Source organism: Saccostrea cucullata, unplaced genomic scaffold (assembly GCF_032062105.1).
Source record: "Saccostrea cucullata isolate Sc308-1 unplaced genomic scaffold, CSIRO_AGI_Scuc_v1 ctg19, whole genome shotgun sequence".
Classification (NCBI taxonomy): domain Eukaryota; kingdom Metazoa; phylum Mollusca; class Bivalvia; order Ostreida; family Ostreidae; genus Saccostrea; species Saccostrea cuccullata.
This window is the reverse complement of record NW_026940018.1, coordinates 603,610-625,299: the sequence shown is the minus strand read 5'-3', so window position 1 is coordinate 625,299 and position 21,690 is coordinate 603,610. Positions and strand designations below refer to the sequence as shown.

General features: G+C 32.8%; 2 protein-coding genes across 3 annotated transcripts; one reads left to right on the top strand and one right to left on the bottom strand.

Moving 5' to 3' along the window:
• Positions 1-3,817: 3,817 nt before the first annotated feature.
• Positions 3,818-8,278, bottom strand: LOC134254490 (large ribosomal subunit protein eL14-like). The gene is made up of 5 exons (XM_062736999.1): positions 8,211-8,278; positions 7,661-7,756; positions 5,294-5,488; positions 4,226-4,279; positions 3,818-3,945 (listed from the first exon to the last, which is right to left on the bottom strand). Exons 1-5 carry the CDS (start codon positions 8,223-8,225, stop codon positions 3,850-3,852), a joined length of 456 nt encoding a protein of 151 aa, XP_062592983.1. The 5' UTR covers positions 8,226-8,278; the 3' UTR covers positions 3,818-3,849.
• A 186-nt stretch (positions 8,279-8,464) lies between these two features.
• LOC134254521 (probable D-lactate dehydrogenase, mitochondrial) lies at positions 8,465-18,239 on the top strand. Of its 2 annotated transcripts, none has more exons than XM_062737044.1 (12): positions 8,465-8,609; positions 10,762-10,889; positions 11,403-11,544; positions 11,734-11,875; positions 12,131-12,290; positions 12,553-12,658; positions 13,737-13,830; positions 14,383-14,511; positions 14,660-14,787; positions 14,929-15,019; positions 15,933-16,047; positions 17,287-18,239. In XM_062737044.1, exons 1-12 carry the CDS (start codon positions 8,526-8,528, stop codon positions 17,453-17,455), a joined length of 1,488 nt encoding a protein of 495 aa, XP_062593028.1. In that variant the 5' UTR covers positions 8,465-8,525; the 3' UTR covers positions 17,456-18,239. The 2 variants fall into 2 exon arrangements, with proteins under 2 accessions (XP_062593028.1, XP_062593029.1); XM_062737045.1 differs by lacking the exon at positions 15,933-16,047 and adding an exon at positions 15,795-15,906.
• Positions 18,240-21,690: the final 3,451 nt, after the last annotated feature.

The window sequence follows — 21,690 nt, the reverse complement described above, 5'->3', positions numbered from 1 at the left end:
TCTCAATAACTTTCTTGTTTCTTGTCATAATCCTTTGAAATTTTGAACATAGTCCTACATTATGAAGATCTACCGCATGATATATAAAAATTTTCATGAAAGCATGCGCATGTGCGCGTGCTGCAAGCTGATTGGCTGAAACTTTAAATGGCAACATCTCCTTTGTTTTTTGACGAAATTCTTTGAGATTTAAAATATAGTCATGCATTAGGATATCCTACAAAATGATATAGAAAAAAAAATCATGAAATCACGCGCATGCACGTGTGCTGCAATCTGATTGGCTGAAACTTTAAATGGCTATTTCTCCTCTGTTTTTTGACGAAATTCTTTGAAATTTAAAATGTAGTCATGCATTAGGATATCCTACAAAATGATATAAAAAAAATCATGAAATTACGCGCATGCACGTGTGCTGCAATCTGATTGGCTGAAACTTTAAATAGCTATAACTCCCTTGTTTTTCAACCAAACAGGATGGGATTTAAAACATAGATAGATGTGAGGGACTCCTACAAGAAGGTATGATCATCATGCACGTGCACGCACGTGCGTGCATTTGAAACGAGTATCTTTAAAAATACTCTTGAATGAGTGGTTTTTATTACTTTTGGACTGAATGCTTTAATATATAGTATATTAAAATATATAAATAGTGTAGACAAGATGATATGGTCATAACGCACATGCATTCACATGCGCTTGGGTGCAATGCTAAAAATTGAATATAATTGGTTTCCTTCTGGGAAAACGTTGTTAAAGTCAAAAATGCACAGAGTTTGTCTTATTTAATGAATCTTACAGGGAATATGGCACCGAAAGGGAGTTGGGGAGTGTTTGGGGAACATCTGTAACGGTTCCCGTTACAATTAGCACTAGTTGTACATGTATTTGATTTGACCGCCCGCGTGCCTGTCTGTTTGTCCGCAAAAAACTTTAACCTTGCCCATAACTTTTAAGTCGGCGGGGCTATGGCTTTCATCTTTCACAAGTGTATTCCGTATGACAAGACTTTTCTTTGGGTACCGCCTAATTTGACCCTCGCCTTTGACCCACTTTTACAAAAAAAATATTACTTTTTTAACCTAATTGACTGGAACTATTGAACAGTTGGTGATAGGGCTCTTATGCGTCACGTGTGTTGACATTGGTCAGACCTTTCAATTGGTATAAATATTTGTTGATCTTTTGACATTGATCTTAGACTTTGAACTACTTTTTAAAAATAGATTTTAACCTTGGCTACCGTGTAGTTACCCCGTACGGGGGCATCAGTATTCACAAACAAACATCTTCAATGTTTTGTTTGTTTGTTTTTTTAAAGTTTTTTACATTAAAATTCATTATCCTGTTGGAATGTTCCATCACACTTTAAATTATTTGTCTGTTTGCTTGCTTGTTTTCTTTTCGGACTTGGCATGTCAATTTATGAAATAAAGATTCTGAAATATAGACTGACCATCAGACGTTCTGCTATAAAAGCAAGGGGGAGTGGTGGTAATTTTTTCGAAATGTAATATACACATCGGGTGATCTGATTGATTGTATATTGTTTAACGCCGAGTCGGCAATATTTCAACGGGTGATCTGCTTCCTTTTCATGTGAGCTAATATTTCGGATTCTATAGCTTTTTCTGTGAAACGACAATCCCATGCAAAGTTATTTTAAATGAGGCCATCTTTAAAAACGTTTGCGTGCCCTCTTCCGACTCAGGGGAATTTTGATTGGGTAGGTAGGTGGGTGGGAAAATCTTTTTTCCGAGAAAATTTCAACATATTTGTTGACGGAGTGAAAGGAATTTAAAAAATGGAGTCCTGGAATGTAAAAATTTTGAGTCGGGCCAGATTTAGTCGTTAGGAGAGGGCAACCAACCAATTATTTAAAAAAGATGGGCAAAGAAGATGGGCGAACAAGGCGGGCAGAATGCCTATAGCGTCGGATATTCAGAAATCATATTCAATATGTGAATTGAGTATTTAAATTAACTTCTCATTATTAAAATTTATGAAATTATGAAAAATAAAACTTTTCTGAGAGAAAAAAAATCACGTTAAAATTTTCTTTTATAAAAAATATAAGATGATATTCGTGGGATTCGAACCCTAGCAATAAAAATCACAGGCACCTGAATTGTGGATAATACCCCCCCCCCCTCCTTTTTTTAATGAAAAAAAATGTAAGAGTATATGATATCTCTAAAATATAAAATTTCCCCGTCAAACACATCAATATGTCGTTATATGCAAACAGATTGTACTTTTTCTCATGTTTAAAGAATGGCCCTTGTATTTTTATTATACCGAATAGAGCCATTCTTTAAACATGAGAAAAAGTACAATCTGTTTGCATATAATAGATGTGTTTGACGGGGAAAATTTATATTTTTGAGATATTATACACTCTTACATTTTTTTTTCAGTAAAAAAAGGAGGGGGGGATTATCCACACTTCAGGTGCCTGTGTAAAAATCCGACGTATCATATTGCTTTGAGACTACAACGGTAACCACTATGCTACATGACTCATGAATATTTCGGACATTAAATCAGACTCTTGACTTACTGGACTTGAAGATTTTTTCGGTAAGATGCGAATGATTTGTCATAAAAGTGTACTTTTAAGGTATAGTGGGTCTTCGCTCAATGTTTTTGTATAAAAAATGTATATAAAATGTATATTTTATTGCAAAGCCAATATATATATATTTTATTGCAAACTTTTAGGATAATCTTTCAAAAATTGGAGGGAAGACCCAGTCATATTGAAAAATTTTGTTAAATTATGAGAAAATGATCGTTTCTGTTCTTTTTAGTGTGTATGCTTTTTCATAGACAAATATTTTCAGTCTTGGTGAGATTTTTGTAAATTATGGAGATTTTTCATTAAGTATATTTTAATATTAGATGAAATATCAAAAAAAAAAATTTGGATATGATTGAGATTAAATTCTTTACTTCTTATCAGTCGCACTAAAGGCACTTCGTCCACCTTATCCACCCTTCTTCTTTGTTTAATTGATGTTGCATTTAATGATACACCATTAACTTAGCAGGTTATTTTACAGATGCATCTAGTACATGTAATACATGTACATATGGCCATTCCATACTTCAAATAAGTCCACAAGCTCTCTCAAATCAGATGACAGAGAATCAATCCCATAGGATCTTTGTCATTTGAAGTCAGAGCAAGGGTCTTTAAACATCACAGCGTGTCTTTTTACCCAGTCACATACAGGCTTCAATGACTTTTCCCTGCACATCTCTTTTTGATGTTCTTGATATGCGTTTGCTTGTTGCTTAATGTCCCTTTCGAGAATATTTCACTCGTATGGAGATGCCACAACTTGCCAGTGGAGAGCTGCAAATTGTCCCATACTCGGCACTTAGGGCCATTGAGCAGTGAGGGATCTTTTTCGTGCCAGCATTTACCGTGACACAGGACCTCAGTTTATACGGTCTCTACATCCCAAAATGGGATTCAAACCCGGGACTAAGTATCAACTCCTTACACTGCGACTCTAGAGCAGACGCTCTAACCACTGCACCATGCAGGCGACTATTCCTTTTTGATGTTCAACAAACATGCCCAAAATCTTATAATTTCAGAAAAAAGTCTCTACGCATGCCTTTTTTTTAATACCTGACATCTGAAAGACTTTAACAACATACATTATATGAATCCTATCAAAAATGTTGGATATAAACTTCAACACGGTGTCCAGACATCTTTAACTCTTCCTCATACATGTATTACCTTTTAATTTTTAATGCATCTATCTGCATCTAAATTAAAGTCTCAAAACAACAAAAATAATATACATCAACAAATTTATTGATGATAACAGTTTATTTCTTCACAGGCTTCCTCTTTCGTATTCTAGGAGTAGGTCTTTTGTTTGTTTTCTTCAGTTTTCCAAACTCCACATTAATCAGACGATTTCTCTGAAAAGAATGAAGCAAGTACTTTAAAAACAAAGTATATACATGTTCACCATCTTCAATACATTTTTTATTCACATGTCTGACGTGTTGTTGTCAGCAGCATTGATCTGACGGCAATTCCTATCAATAATAAGGCTCTTCATCCATGTGACAAACTTATGTTCTAACAAAAACCTACACAAATGCATTTCAATAAAAAAAATAGACTTTTACACAAAATAGTTCAGATTATCACTGTAATGCGTGAATCCTACATACAAAGTAAGCTTGAACAACTTACAGATTGTTTGGCCTTCATGAGCTTGAACCTGTCAAAGTCTGTCAACTGAGCCCGCTGAAATAAAAGATATAAAGTTAGTCAAATAGAGAGTAAATCGGTGATTCAACTGAGCCTGCTGAAACAAAACCCACAATGTTAGTCAAATGAAGAGTAAATCATGTTGTGAGTTACTGATTTAATGTAGCTGCATGTCTGACATGGAGATGTCAGCAGTATATGTCTCTGAAGGCAGTTCCTATCAATTTCAGGTTCTTCATCCATGCAGCAAGTCCTGATATCTAGTTAGCTACATGTATTATTAAGACCATGCACCATGTGCCCTTTTCCCCATGATATGAGAAAAAAAATAATTTCAAGGTGTTCATTTTAAACATTTTATGTCAATTTTAAGTAAAGTTCATGAACATGCAAATTTATAGGGATCTCAAAAGTCAAAACTTAGCTTAATCTTCCTCATCAGCTAGTTCGTGAAATCTTCAATTAGGAAACTTTGAGCAATGCTGCTCACTGTATATTTTTCAGTATGATCAAATTAAATATTAAGGTGAACTTGAATAAGTGGACAAGATGCAGTGTGGAAGGCACTAAAATATAATTACCTATTATTATGCTTACAGTATGTTGAAAATCAAAATAATCTTATATTGCTTGATATGAGACATTGATTATCAGTTGCAGGAAAAAAATGCTATGCATAGAAAAGAAAACTCAATGAATACTGTTGTTAAAATCTGACGATGAAGATTGCTAAACGGTGAATATGGTATTTAATATAATATTAGTATCAAACTTTGTAACATTTAAAACAATGTTCAAATGGGAAAGAAAAAAAACAAGTTACACATTGAATTTTTTGCTTACATGCAAGATGTAATATTCTTCTGTGTAACTGAATGCAAATGAATAAACAATAAATGTCACATGTCTGACGTGTTGTTGTCAGCAGCATTAATCTGACGGCAATTCCTATCAATAATTAGGCTCTTCATCCATGTGACAAATTCAATCATTTTCTTTATTTCAACACCCCTCCTCCTGCCACCTTAAAATGTAATCATCAGAACAAACCTTTTCCTTGCTTGCAATTTTCTTGGCCCAGGTTGTGCTATCCCACTGCTTCTTGACTTCCTGTTTCTCCCAGGCTTTAGCGAGATTTCCTGGGCGTAAACCTCTGGGTATTTTCATCATAATGGAGGTGAGCTGCAGGGCCTTGAAGTTAATCTGTTGTCTGGATACACCTGAGCAAGGGCCATCCACTAAAGCCTAGGCAAATGGAACAATACTTACACATTAAACAAAATTTGAGGTGCAATCAATGATCTGAAATGTACATGCAAGTTATTTTATGTGTGATATAGGACTGATGTAGACACTTTTATCGGGTCACAAAAGAATACATGAACACATCTAACAGTATCGCAACTCATTTCTGCCATAATATTCTTCCGATAAATATTACGTTTTAATTCAGTAATGATGCAAATTTTCTTTCTTATCGCACATCTTGCTCGATAGTATACACTTTGACCGATATTGTGATGCGTTGAGTGACGAAACTGATAAATCTGACTGAAATACAATTGAATCTTACTGATCTTCAATTGCGAAATCCAACAAAGAATCTGATTGGTGCTTTTTGAATGCCCACTGTAAATCAAAATCCAACAGCTGTAAAAACGAATCTGATTTTTGGTGCTTTTTCTTCCAATTAAAATAGGTGCCTGAATTTAAAAATTATGTAAACCCACTTTCTCAAATGTACAGCATTCATTTTCACTTACCATGAAGGTCTAAATAAAGAGGGCCAAATATCCCTGGACTGAATTAACCAGGTGTGATATTACAGTGGACACCCAACATGGCTGTCTTGCAGCAGAAAAACGATCATCAGATGATCAGAAAGTTGTAGGGGGAAATGCAAGATGTTACAATGATGATTATTGCTCTTTATATTTAAGGTGATAGATGTGAGCTGACATATTTTATATCTCAAATAAAACTTTTTTAAAGACTGGTAAAAAAGTGCTTATTGCACTAAGTATGTTTGAACACGTAGGGTTGGTTTGGTTACAAAAAAATATGTTTTCAAGGCCCTATGAAGTTCTTTTTTTAAAAAATTAAACATCATTATTAAAATTTTAAATATTCCCATTTTGTCCCAGGTCGTCATTTGGGCGAGCCCGACTGAAAATCAGATCGTCCGAAATTATTTCTGGATGGAAATGACGAGGTGCAATACATGTACCTTAGTAAATTATTGTGAGTGTGGGTAATTTGTATAATGTATGTTCAACAACTGGCAGCAGTTGACTGAATACATGTCATGTTCGTATCAGATGCATGTTCCTGGGCCACATGAACACGGCTGTTTCTCTCGTTTTTTTCTTTAGTACATCAATAAAATTAAACGTACTTAGATTTGGTAAATATTGTTATATTATTTATTTTTAACATGAATTATAAGTGATATTTCTTATCAGTGATTTTTTTAGGGCCGATTTGGGGCTGAAATTCGGCCCCAGTCCCAATTGAAAATATGGCCGTTAAAAGTTTCTTACAAAAATTGTGATAAAATTCAGTTTGTTTATTGCATGTTTTTCAGTGAAGTTCAAGCAGGTTTTGTTGTTCAGCCATGTTGGATTTTCATCAATGAAATTAAACATACTTAGATTTGGTAAATATTGTAATGTTATTTATTTTTAACATGAATTATAAGTGATATGAATAATATTTGCCGTAACAGTAAAAATTGCCTGAAAAAAGCACAAGGATTTAGATTTTTCTCAGGTCCTAATCAACCAATTAAAACGCTTGTTTTATAAAATGAAATCCACGATTCAAATTGTTCAGTTGTCGAATCCAACATTGTCATCACTCAAGGCAACGCTATTTCGGCCGAACTGTAATACTTTCAAGCGAGATTTGCGATAAACACAATCAAGATTACTTGCACACAACAGTACTTCTTGAAATTTCAAACAAATGAATCTTGTTTTACAAATGAGAAATTTTTTCCCACGAAAATACTGTATACAGGGTTATTTTACCCTGTGTTATTTTCAACCTTAAGCACTTGTAAGCAATGTTGACACGTTTTAAATTCCCCCAGTCATAGTTCTGTTTAAGAAATTATGCTGTGTTCTTTGAATTCGCCCAATTTTAAATTCATCCAATCATGAAAAGGGCGAAAGGGGTGAAAATCAAATGGGGGTGAAAATTTCCCTGTATACAGTAACATTTTAAATCATTTTTCTTAAATTATTACTTAAGATTGATACTTGTTGGAAGATTAGACATAAACGAGATGGAGAACATCTCAAAGGAGTTGTCTCTTGCTATTTATTAAAACCTGTGCATGCCCAAATTGTCAATTTGTCACACCATAAAACATATACTGAATTTTAAGACAAATTAACTCATTTAATTTCAACACACCCTGTTTTGGTCAATGACATCAACAATAACGGCCAGCTTGCCAGCATCAGGGCCATAGGCAATCATGGCCACACGGCCAACTTCCACAAAGCGGAACTACAACAAAAATAGAATGTTTTCACTATGTGCTGCTTTTTTTCTTTTTAAAAGTATTAAGAATTTCTTCAATATCAAGAGGATTTACGATTCATTGCTAAAGGATGTGACCCCCCCCCCCTTTTAAGATTTTTAAAGTTCACTTTATTACTACAGTGAAACTCATTTTGTAATTCAAGTCAAAATAAATTGTAAAGAAAAAAAAAACATATAAATCAACAATGTATACCAAAAGAATTTCAATTTCTTTCTGTACTTTATAATCTGAGAAAACTCGAATGAGACTACTTCCACACAAAACAGATCAAATTTTAAATGTAATACGAATATCATGCTGAATAAGAGGACAGAATTTTACACAATAAATAGTTAGATTCTTTTTCTCTTTATTTGAAACACGGATAAACTTGGGGAATAGGGCTAATTTGAACTAAATTTGGAGACACATCTTCACCTGACTGAGAACCATGTTGGATCCCGAAAAAGAGGCACATGTGAGGAAATTCAGTGGAATTCTGGGAAAATTTTGTTAGTTCGTGCATAAATAACTTTGCTTTAGAACAACAATGTCATATTTATTGATAGTAAAATCACTTAAAATAAGATGTACAATAAATATCATGATTTCATTGAGAAAATTGTAGAAGTACGATATTTATTTCTATTTTCCAAATATGTTATCTTTCGAATAATTTACGAATGAGTTACTCTAATTTTAAAAATGAAAGTCAAACTTCGCAGCTGATAAGATTATTAAAAACATTTGAAAATGCTCTCGAGACGCATTACACAAGTGACACCTGCTGTTCTTAAGTTTTCTCGTCACCAGAGTGGGAGATCTTTCACAGCACAGGTTCGGTATACTAGACTCTTGCTTCAACACTTAATTGTACGAATATTTAGTTTCTGACATAAATCATATAGGCCTGGGCTATTCTTTGAAATAGGGATACATGGCTTTAAGAAACAGTTATAATATTCTCACAATAATGAAGTAATTTGAATTTTCCTTTGTGGGTAACAAATCTGACATATTTATAAATTTCTGTATATTTAATAAATTATAGAAAAAGGATCCGAATATTAATTTGAAAAAATGAATGCTGCAGAATGCATGTCTATTTTGTGTCTAAATAAAAATTGAATTCATGTTGAGGTGATGAAGTTTTAATGCTGTAAATTAGCTAGCACACTTAAAAAAATATTGCAGTTGTCCTCATTAAATGAGTGGTGCATGTTATTAAAAAATGGGAACCAAACTTCTAAATGTTTTTGCCATACAATACTAACAGTAGATTATGTCTTTATTGAACTAGCAGATTAAAAACAACAATACTAACAGTAGATTATGTCTTTATTGAACTAGCAGATTAAAAACAATGATAAAGGTTTTAGAATGTTTTATGTACATTTTCAATGTTTTGTTGCAGTGCAGGGTTAGATCCTCTGTGGCCAGATAGCTCAGTCGATAGAGCACTTGACCGGAGATTCTGGGGGTCTGGATTCGAATCCTGATTTGGTTTGCTGCCAATCTAACTATAGCCAGACCTCTATTTCACTATCACGACATATAAAAAGTGTGGGAGCGGATGGAAGATCTAATTTTAATTAAATTGGTCCGCTGTATATTCCTCCTCTCCCATTACAGTTTGTAGGATGTAGTCAAATCCTTTAAGAAAATAAACCATTCATTCTCTTATAGTACAATTAATTACTTGGGATATTTGTTTGCTCATAATACAGTAAACTACTTTAACAGACTGCATATTTTGTTATATTTCTTTACCATATTTCAATTTCCATGCTGTTTAGCCAAGTGAAATGATTCAAGTCTTGATATATATTTTTCCTCCTCTTTGCTAACCTTCAAGGAACAAATAATAGTTAACTGATAAATACTTTTATTATGTTAGTATTCATTTATTAATTGCTTATTTGTACATGTATTTATCATAAGTCATAACTACTCATGGGAATTGTATATTGAGCATAGTAAACTTGATAAGGTCAACAATGCATGTGTCCTTCTTCCTCAATTCTGTAAATGTGTAGTAACATAAATATTTCATTCATCTGTCATTCATCTTTGATATAGCTAGCACATGTAAAAGGATATATCTTTTGATAACGTATCTTACTTTTTTCGGTGTGATTCTTTTTTTTTTTTAAATATCTAATTTTGAATTATAGCATATGTAATTGAAATTTAAAAAAAAATTGAATTGTTTCATCTAAGTCCCTAATATTCCAAAAGGGGTGAGACAAAATTTACAACACTTCAAATAATATTGTTTCTACCCTTGTGGACATTGAAACAGTTAACTATATACATGTAATTTAGATCATGTCCTTAGATCCAAGATCTAGGCTGTGCAGTACATCTTTGTAAATGTCTCTTTTCTAGACCCTCAAGCAACTAAAATGTTTCCTCAACTAATGTGCCCATTACCAATTGAAATGATACATTTGCACATATGCATGTAACTGATCAGGATCAAAGGAGTAGCAAGTTAAAGTACAGAATCTGCTTATATCAGTTTATTATATAGTATGTACTCCTGGCCTGATATTATTATTTATATATGTCTCAGATTTTGACCCCATCATTATAGAAATGTTTATCAAAGTGTTTATTGGTAAAATTGATGCTCATGTAGAAAAAATGTACAGTTTATATTTAGTCTGCATCTGCATGATCTGTGAGTTTAAAAACTTTGTTATCTATAAGTGTAGGACAAATTAAGAGTTCAAAAGTTCACCATTAACATACATACATATTTGTACAGTTGATATGAACTAGATTGATTATACAATGAAAGAGCTTAATTTGCATAAGATAGAATGTCGAGGAATAGTACTAACATAAAACTTTGATAAAATTGATGAACTTAATAGAGTGACGATAGCAAAGATATTCAAAAGGACAATCATATGTGTATGAGGGTGCATTAATTAGTATTTTAGCTTTGGGTGTTATTAAACAGAGTTTGACATCATTATTTCAGGCAGCCCAGAAAATAGCCCCTTTATCTAATAATTTAGTACAGAGTTTGGAGAGGATTGTGGGTAAAAACAATGTGTCGGAGGCTAATGCTGTGCGGGAGCAGCATGGAAGGGACGAGTCGTACCATAAGTATGTATAAAAATCAAAGCTACACTGTCATTTATTGTATCAATATACTTGTACATCTCTTTAGAGTATAATACAATAATTCATTTTTAGGGGTTAACTTTTTCTTGTTAGAGGATACTATTAGGATTAGTCTTTTTAATAGTATTGGTTCCCACAATTTGCTATTTGACTCTTGACTCTCAGACTCATTTCTCACCTGCAAAACTAAATATTTTCATGACTTCAATAATGCATGTAAATAAGATAAAAACAAGTTACAATTGTTGCATTTATTATAAATTACATCTGAAGTTTGACAATGAAAATAAAGTATTTTTAAAACCAAAATGTTCAAACCAGTGTTCATGAGACAATTCTTTGTTCAAATTTTTTTTTATTGAGCCATCTTTTGCTTTATCCAAAACCCAACAAGTGAAGCCAAAGTGCATGTAGTAACCGGTTAGTCTGTAAATACAAAAAATACAAAAAAAAATTGAAACTATGGACCAGTAAACATTAAAAAAATTATTTAAGATGTGCTCCCCCACAAGTTGTGGCCTTTGCTGAGAGTGTGGAGCAGGTGTCTGGTGTGGCCAAGTTGTGTAACGAACACAAAGTTCCCCTGATTCCATTCGGCAGTGGCACAGGCCTTGAGGGAGGAATCACGGCAATAAAGGTATAAAAATGAAACAGTTGAACCATTGATATGTCAAAGTTAACTGCAAGTCGCCATATTCCTTCAGGTTTACCTGATAGTGTTCCGCAATAACAATTAAGGTTTGAGTGAACAATTTTAAAGAAAATGTAGTACTTAAAAAATTGACCAGGTGTTTATCAATGCTTATAGCTCTAATTCTGTTTTTAGGGTGGGGTATGCCTGGACGTAATGAAGATGGACAAGGTTCTATCAGTACATCCTGAGGACTTTGATTGTCAGGTGGAGTGTGGGGTCACCAGAAAGGCCCTCAATAATTACATCAGAGACACTGGATTGTGGTTCCCAATAGGTAATGTAATCATATAAAAGCTTGTATACATAGCATGTGTATCAAACATTTTCTTTTAGAGGTTATTTAATGACAGTAAATGGGCATGTTTCCCATGTATTAAAATTCTATTTTGTCCATGTCAATTTAATAAAAAAAAATTGGATATTAAATCTGCTCACATACTCACTATACTAGCAGTATGCAAGGTGATCTAACACTTAATTTTAATTAGACGAGTCCAAGTTTACTGATAGATTTATATTTTTTTAACAGACCCTGGTGCGGATGCTTCTCTTTGTGGAATGTGCTCCACCAGTGCCTCAGGAACTAATGCTGTCCGATACGGGACAATGAGAGAAAATGTCATGAACATGGAGGTGGTGCTGGCTGATGGCAGGATAATTCATACAGCAGGAGAGGGCAGACGTACCAAGTAAGGATTCACTCACAAATGCCAAGTTAAGAATAAAAATCAAGAGATCTTGTTTACTATATACTGACAGGAGAAAAAAAAGGATGAATATTCTGGAAATCTACAGCATATCAATGTGTATCATTTTCAGTATTGATAAAATGTCATATAATATTACAAAAACTAACTGTTTCACTTGTAACATGTATATTAGGTAGACTAATTTTTCAAATTACTGTCTTCACACCTTAGAGCCTTCAATAGTATGACCTTTTTTCTTCAGAAAAACTTCAGCAGGGTATAACTTGACCAATCTTTTTGTTGGATCAGAGGGAACTTTGGGAATTATCACCAAGGCAACACTTAGACTTCATGGAATACCAGAGTCAGTGAGTAGTTGGCTGCTTTATTAATATTCTGAGTAAGTGTATACTGAATAGAAAATATTTTATTGTAAATGCACAAATAAAAGTTCATGTGGATTTGTTAATGCACAAATGAAAGTAGATACTGTAAAACGAGAATATTTGGCGCACTACTAATTTTAAAGAGCCTCTGTACGCTAAAATTTATTGTGCGCTAACAGATTTCTAAATATTATTTTTTGTGTGTGTTCAAAGCTTTTACATAAGTAAATGTAAACCGGAACGTGTGAAATCTTACGTAATGTCGAAGGGTCGTTGGATTTTATAAACACACTAGCACTGCACACTTAATTTGGTAGGATCGATCGAGAAAGATCTGCCAAATTATAATTTAATTAAACTATTATTACCCCGTTAGTTGTTACCTGGTTCTTATCATTAGCACCTTCAAAATTTGGCTTCTCTGCGTGTCAATCATCTATCGCCATGCAATCAAGCATGGCGATTGAGCTTGCAGACAATACCTAATCATGATAACCGTTTATCCAAGTAACTTTCTTTCGATGCATGCATTGTTTTAGTTTGAATAAAATGCGTAAATACTCCATTTCTTTTATTTGAAATAAAAATAAAATGAAGTTTAACATTGTGTCACATCCATGTAATTGCAACACTACGGTAAAGTTGACGAATGTTTACTTATATAGGGAAGTGCTATCGTGTTTCCGTCCCTGAATAACCAAAAAGTCAAATACGGGTGTGGATAGAAAAAAAATATCACATTTAGGTCTATATATTTTAATGACAATTGCAAGCGCTAAAATTCATTTGCGCCAATGCATTCCCAGTTGCGTTTGCGCTAAAATACGTATGCGCCAAATTTTCTCGTTTTACAGTATGAATTTATTAAGCTGAAAGTAATTTATGACTTCTTACTGCAAATTGTCATATTTATCTCCCTCCACTCGAATTAGATACTGTTTATCTTGATGAGGATGCAAATCAATCCTGCAGATTTTGTACTTCTGTGGATATACTTAGTATGTACACATGAATTTAAGATTAAGAATGTAAACGATATAAAGTGCACTAATAATTTCAGTCGGTGTCTGCGGTGTGTTCCTTTGAGAGTATTCAGTCAGCTGTGGACACTACTGTACAGGTTCTTCAGTGTGGGATCCCCATGGCAAGAATTGGTATTATTTTTATATCTATTTTATCTAAAAGTTAAATATGTATATACAACGGTATTACAGAGTAGTCTCCCTTGACATTAAATTGTTTTATGCAATATCATGCCATGGAAGGAAAGTTTGAACAACCAGTGTTTAGAGTTGTGTAGAATAAATTTAAAATAGTCATTCTTTGATATGAGATTTTGAACAGGAAAAACCAAGTGGTGCCTATAAAATTTTAAATGAGGCTAATGTTGAGTATTTTTCTCTCTTTCTCTTAAAATTTCTTTCAAATCAGTCACAGTGATTACTTTAGACAAAAAATTAACTTTTTTAAGAATGATGTACTGGTACATGTGCTTTAAATCAAAATCTGCATTTGAAAGATCATACCATAATTTAGTAACATTATAAGAGTGACATAATTTTTAAATGATAAAAGATAAAGGTTTGCAGTTTGGAAATCTCATTTTGTTGTAGGAGTCACCAAGTTTTATGAGATTATTTGTCTCCTCCTGTAAATTTTACAGTATAATGTTGACATTGTGTGATCTGTAATAACATCTGCTACAGAGTTCTTGGATGAGGTGTCTGTTGATGCCTGCAATAAATACGCCAAGATGGACATGAGAGTAGCCCCATCACTATTTCTGGAATTTTCTGGGAGCCCCAGGTCTTTGGACGAAAATGCTGAAATTGTTGGTAAGTAAAAGGACTTTTTTTCTTTCATATTTTAAAGATATTTGTGCATATGTCAAAATAAATTCCCAAAGATGGTTCGGTGATTGAATATGATATTGATAAATTTCAGTATGATTTATATTAGCTAACTTGTATAAAATGTTTGAAGGTGAGATTGTGAAGATGAATGGAGGCTCTGACTTCAGATGGGCCACAGATGTTGATGAGAGGAACCGCCTATGGAAGACAAGGCATGACATCTTGTACGCTTGTATGGCACTCAGACCAGGGTGCAAGGTAATGAAAACTCTTTAACATAAAAAATGAGAAAAGAGCCAAGAGCTCTTTGGGGCAAATATATTTGAATTTAGGTGACCATGCATGCTATATGATGTAGGATTTCATGGATTTAGTGACAAATTTTGTTCCTCATTGTAGCCTTACTCCACAGATGTCTGTGTTCCCGTGTCCAATCTACCACAGGTGGTTGTGGAGTCCAAGAAATACATTGATGAAGCTGGCATTATAGGTAAGACTTGTTTTTCCTCCTCTCTTAGAAAAAGTGTTGACTTTAGATGACAAAGTGAAATCACATGCACATGTCAAAAGATGAAATATTTCCATTTTTATAAAGGCACACTGCCATATTTATCATACATAATTATGCAGAATATGAAACTAATAAGTGGTAATCATAGTCACTGAAAAGCTATTACTGATTTTTATACAGGGTATAACTTATTTTGGATGACAGTTCTTTTTTGTAAATATTTGAAAACATGTTTAAGGACTGTTCATTTTTACCTCTGGTAAACAAATATTGCTGTTTTGGGTCAAATACAATGAATTTAAGAAATACATGCTATAACTTGTATCAGTTAAAAATATGATCGGAAATTTACATATTTTATTTACCGAATAAGATACAAAATACTATAAATTACACATTTTCAAAATGAATGCATCATAATGATAAAGATATCTTAATATGATTATTTTATTTATTTCTTTTTTTACAAAATTTTAAGAACAATGTTGCTGTATCAGAAAGGTAATACCTGTATGTGAAATTCTTTTGAAAATGCTAGTTCTCCCAGTTTTGGTTTGATTCAATTAAATTTATTGCAGATTTAGAAAGCAACATGACAAGTTCATTCTTTTTAAATGTAAAACTTGTCAAAAAGTGCCTTAAGTCAAGATACAATTTTTCTCTTCCACTATCATAAGTACAAAGCAGTTGAGCTACAGGTTCATCAGAGACTTATGGATATCATGAAAATTAACATGCACACTTTACCCCTCAGGTCCCATGGTAGGGCATGTGGGTGACGGAAACTTCCATGTCTTCTTCCCTGTTGATCAAAACAACCCAGATGAAGTGAAAATTGTCCATGACGTATCCGTAAAAATGGCATTGTAAGTATTACTCTTTGTCCTTCCAGGTGCTTATATACTGGGCCATGTGGGTGATGGGAATTTTCACATCTTATTTATTATGGACCACACAAATGAGAAAGAAGTTCAAACTGTGTTGGATATATCTCACCGAGTGGCAGTGTAAGTGTAACCCCAAAATAAATCATTATAGACCCACCACCCAGCCTTAAAAAATGCAAGCTTTTTATTATTCTACACACACTTTTGCAACATTACGTTACCACTTTTTACCACTCGTTCTACATTGTATTTATAAATCTACAAATACACACATTTCACAATGCTTATATGATGTATCATACAATGAATTTAAAGGTGAGCATTAAGATACTTGGTATATTATTCAAAACTGTGTACATTGAGATAAATGGAGTAACTTTGTGAGAAAAGGCATAATAGGATATCATTTATTTATGTACTGATGCACACTATGTTCATTTAGGATAAATCTGTTGAATATCTTGATTGAATAGATGAAAAAGAAAATCTTCATAAACTGTCAGATACTAAAATCAACTAGATACAGTGTTTGTGATACACTGATTTCCCAGTGTGACAGCTTTTGGTGACAGTTTGGGGTTAATTTCTTAAATGCAAGTCAGTTCAAGGTCACTGTCAAAGGGTCAAATTAAAGGTACCCAGGGGAAGGCTTTGTCATAAGAAATGCAAGGGTAAAGTATTAAAGCCCTTGCACCAACTGTTCAAAAGTTGTTGCCAAGATAATTTTTTTCCAAAATTAGGTCAATTTTTGGGTATAAAAAGGAAAGCAATGCCAAATGGAATACACCTGTGAAATATACTAGTACTAGTACTTACTGTTCAAAAGTTATGTCCAAGGTTAAAGTTTTTAAGTGGGTCAAAGTTAAAGGTCAAGGCCAAAAGGTCAAAAATATTTATATCCATGGAAAGGTCTTATCAGAGTGAATAAACATGTAAAGTATGAAAGAGCTAGCATCAATTCTTCAGACGTTATTGCCAATGTTGAATTTTGGTAAATTCTTGTAAAATTGGGTCAAAGTCCATTTTTTTTGTAAAAAATGCAAATCTAGTTGTTTTTGTAAAAAATGAAAATGTATTTGATGAAACCTCTTTAAACTTCTTTTTTGATTGAAGCTTTGTGAAATCTAAATGTAATTTGATTCAAATGTCCATATAGCAGTGACATTGAAAGGGCTTCAATAGGATCATATCAATGGAAGCCAGTATAAAATACAACTGAAAGCAAACCATGCATTATGAAGCAAAACAATCAACAACTTTGATTTGTGCAGAAAACACTTTTTAAAATAAGAGAGTTTTATTACTTTAATCTTCCTTTTCAATATCTCCCCTCAATATTGACTTCGTTGCTATATTTAGATTGGCCCAGGAACTGGATGGCACCTGTACGGGTGAACACGGTATTGGTCTAGGGAAGCGCGAACTGCTGCTACGAGAAATCGGTGAGACAGGAATTCAGGTCATGCAGCAACTGAAGCAGACGCTTGATCCTAACGGAATCCTGAATCCAGGCAAAGTTTTCTTCTAAAAAAAATCCAGGGATTTCTTCTTTCTCTTTCACAAATCTTGATATTATATGATTCAGTTTGTCAAAAGACAAATTGCTCAGACTTATGCAAAACACATTTTTTCTTATATTTTGGGATCTTTTGAAAATATTTTTTATTTAATCTTTCCTATATTAATTGTAAAAATAATAATATATGTACTTTGATTTTAGAGATATGTTTTTATGTAAATTTTCAACAGATATATTATTAATATCATTTTTTTTAACTTAAAAAATACATGCATTTTGTTTCAAGTCACACTCTTGAGATGTTTGTCCCTGAATTAAATAAAGGAAATGACAATTAAATGTTGGTCATCAGTTATAATGTAGAATGCATCAATATTTTAAGTAAACTATAATTGTAAATGTGTCATTAACAGAATGGTGCTATATCAAGTTGTGTGAACAATTTGAAATTTGTGTAATTAAATAAAAAACTAAAAAAAATATTTTTTTTTGAATTTATAACCGTATTTCAGAGTTGTTTGTAAAGCATTAATATATGTACATGAAAAAAATTACACACCAGACCTTTTGCCATTACTTTTTATATTGAAAATATTTTTAAAATCTGTGATTGAAAACCATTTAACTTTATTAATTGTTATGTAATACATGTACATGTATGTAATTGTATTATGTAATCAGATTTCAATAATGTTGTTACATGCAGGGAATTATATAAAGGCCCCCTGTTACATGTATATGTATGATTTTGTTGTTGATTTTTGTAAATTTAAAAAATAAACAGGAAATTAATTATTCCTTGACTGTCATCTTTCTATCTGATGCTGTAGCAAGGACAAGACTGTTTTGTTGCCATAATTATAAGAACATGGTCGTAAAATATAAAAGTTGGTCTTATAATCTTTCTCTAAAAAGAAAATGGAACCTAGTTACATGTATTAAAAGCTTTTTTTCCCTTAAGAACAACTTCCTGTTTGAAAGGGGTGCAGTAGTCAACAAAATAAACACAGATTCTGTTCATTCAAGAAAAGTGTCAAGCATTTCTCTTTATAGAAATAACCACACATCAACCGTGTCAATCACAGAGCCACCTACCTTGAAATCACTGCAGGAGAATGTGTGTCCTTGACGTCTCACTGATCAATTTATCTGCTTTAGGAACTAGGTTATTGCCAACATAAAACCCAGAAAAGTTCCAAGTCACAGGCACCTGACATTTATAAAGAATATTTCCCCAAATAAAAACATAAAAAAAGATATTATTAAATAGGGCTCTTTTATTTATTTAACGAAAAACAGAAATATTTTGAATGCCAAATTCCCATGCTCCGAATCCATAGTCTAAGTAATTTTTTTTTACGAAAATTAAAAATGAAATTATAAACAGGTAATACAAGTTAAATATGAAAGCCTTATCTATTCTCAATCAAAATAATACGTAAAGTTACCGTTTTTGAAAAGTTAGTCAAACTTCAAGGTCAAGGTAAACCTTCAAGGTCAATTTCACAGGATCCAAAATTATACTTAAAAGGCCTTATCACAGGTAATGTGAACTTACCTTTTCTCTTTCAAAAGTTATGACATTTTAAAGTAATGCTGAGATTTTCGAAATTTGAAATGATGACTTCACAGGCACCTGACGTTACTTATTTTTCTTAATATAAAAAAAATAAACCCATACCTAATTATTAGGTATGGGTATATTTTTTTTTTATTAACAGAAAAATAAGTAACGTCAGGTACCTGTGGATGATTTGTATGGCACCCCAAATTCACAAAAATGAGCTAAACATAGTTTCACAGTCGATAAACTAGGTTTATCGGTTGTTAACTTTAGTTTACGGACTGTAAACTATAGTTAACAACGTTAAGGCCCAAAAAAATTAATCAATAGTTTCTCAGGCACCGCCGCATCAGTTAAAAAACGGCCGCTTTGATCAATTTTATTGACATATTGAAAAGGGAAATAACCCAATTTTCTATTTTTCCAAGTTGAAAAAGAAAATCGAGTTATTGCCCTTTTCATAAATACTAAGATAGACGTTTTTATTAGAAAAACAATATCTTTCTTCTAAATCTAAAGTTTTTTATAAGTTAACTTTTAAATAAATGTTTGGAATAACATTATTTAAAGTTGAATACATATTATAACTAATTTCAGAGAACAAAACTTAAGAATTAGTAGATATTATCATTTTATTGAACAAATGACTTTAAAAAGAAGGTGTAGACTAAATCCTGCTTCAAAAAAAAAAAAAAAAAAAAAAAAGCCTGCCTGCCGCATTGAATTTTGATTTTTTTGGCCTGAGAAACAATTGATTAATTTTTTTTGGCCTAATCTATATTTTACATCTGTAAACTATAGTTAACGCGATAATCTATGTTTCAGAAAGACGTAAACTAGAATTAACACTGATTAAACAAATCATTTGCGATTGCGGAACATAAATTATCTGATAAATACAGTTTCACGATTTGTGAAACTATGATTAACAACTCTTAACTATATAGTTCATGATCGTAAATTATAATTTACAGACATGAATCTATGTTTATCAACGAAATCTATTGTTAGCGTTTTATTACAGACAGATAAACGTAGATTAGCATTCGTAAACTATAGTTAACAACCGTTAAATGTAGTTTTACAGATGAAAACTATAGTTAACGAATTGTTAACCATAGTTCACGGTTTGTAAACTATAGTTTACAGTAGATAAAACTAGTTTATCAACTGTGAAACTATGTTTAGCTCATTTTTGTGATTTTGGCGTGCCGTTGATGTGTTCATGCAGGTTGCAACTTTCCGTACAGAAAATTTTAACGACTGCATTTTAGTGGTCGACCATTTGATTCTGAAGGGAATGGGGAGGGGGGTGACAGATTTTGAAATAAATAATCCGCCCTTCATCTTAATGGAAATATATAATCTGTTCTTACACTGACTTGGAAAAAAAATGAGCAAGACGTCAGAGATCATAGCATGCTGGGAAATATCTTTTCATGGTAATGCACATGTCAAATATGTAAGCCCTATTTCTTCTCAATGAAAAGTTATGAGATAAAAAAAAATTGAATAGGAGGTCAAACATCAAGGTCAAGGTGTCAAAAAATCATGCTTTTAGAAAGGTCTTGTCATGGGAAATAAACAGGTTTAATGTGAAAGTCCTATCTTCGCATTCCAAAGTTATGACTAATGTTAAAGTTTTTGAAAAGTAGATAAAAGTTCAAGGTCAAGGTTACAAGGTCAACAATCCTTATTTATTTAGAAAGGTCTAATCACAGGTAAAATACATCTTTAATATGAATTAAATCCCCATCTCTTTTCATCTCAATTCAAAGTAATTTTTCTTTTTTTTCTAAGTGAGTCAAACTTCAAGGTCAAGGTCATGGGGTAAAAAATCATAGTGTTTTTAGAAAGGTCTTGTCACAGGTAATAAACATGTACAATATGAAACCCTAATCTCTTCTTATTCAAAAGTTATGGTCAATTCAAAGTAATGTTTAAATTTTTTAAAGGTGATTTACGTCGCGGGTTCGAATCCCACTGTGGGACGTGGAAACTGGTTCTTCGGATGAGACCGTATAAAACGAGGTCCTGTGTCCGCAGTAGGTGATGCACGAAAAAGATCCCTCCCTGCTTAATGGCCCTATCTCTTCTCATTCATAAGATAAGACCAAGGTTAAATTTTTGTGACGGACGGACAGAAGTACAGACTAACAAACGAATTAGATTTAATGTCCCCTCGCTTTCGCGAAAGCGAGGGGAAAATCTAATAATTTTTAATTTTCCCCCCCAATCAGAATCAAAATGCCGTCCCCTTAGGGCTGGGGCTGTGACGTTTGTCATTTTCCTCCCTTTGGTCATATGAAATGTTTCCCTCAAAGCGAATGGTTTTCCAAAAGCAATGTCATTCATATCTTAAATCCACATATTTTCACTCATCATACATCGCTTTGCTTTTACAGAAAGGTCCTTTTTTACATGATTTATAAAAGAAAATGAGCCTTTCGTCTGAGTGAGAGTTATTTCTCTTGTCAAAAGTTCTACTGTGGTTATTGATTAAGGTAGTCGGATCCTCAGGTTCATAAAATTAGTAGTTAAGTAATTGAAAATACTCATAAAAATATCCCTGAATCCACAAAGTAATTAAATTTACCCACAGTTTTTCTTTATAGTTAAACATTAAAGTTAATCACGTTATATAAGGAAAATTGTCAATTCTCCAATATTTCTGCAGAAA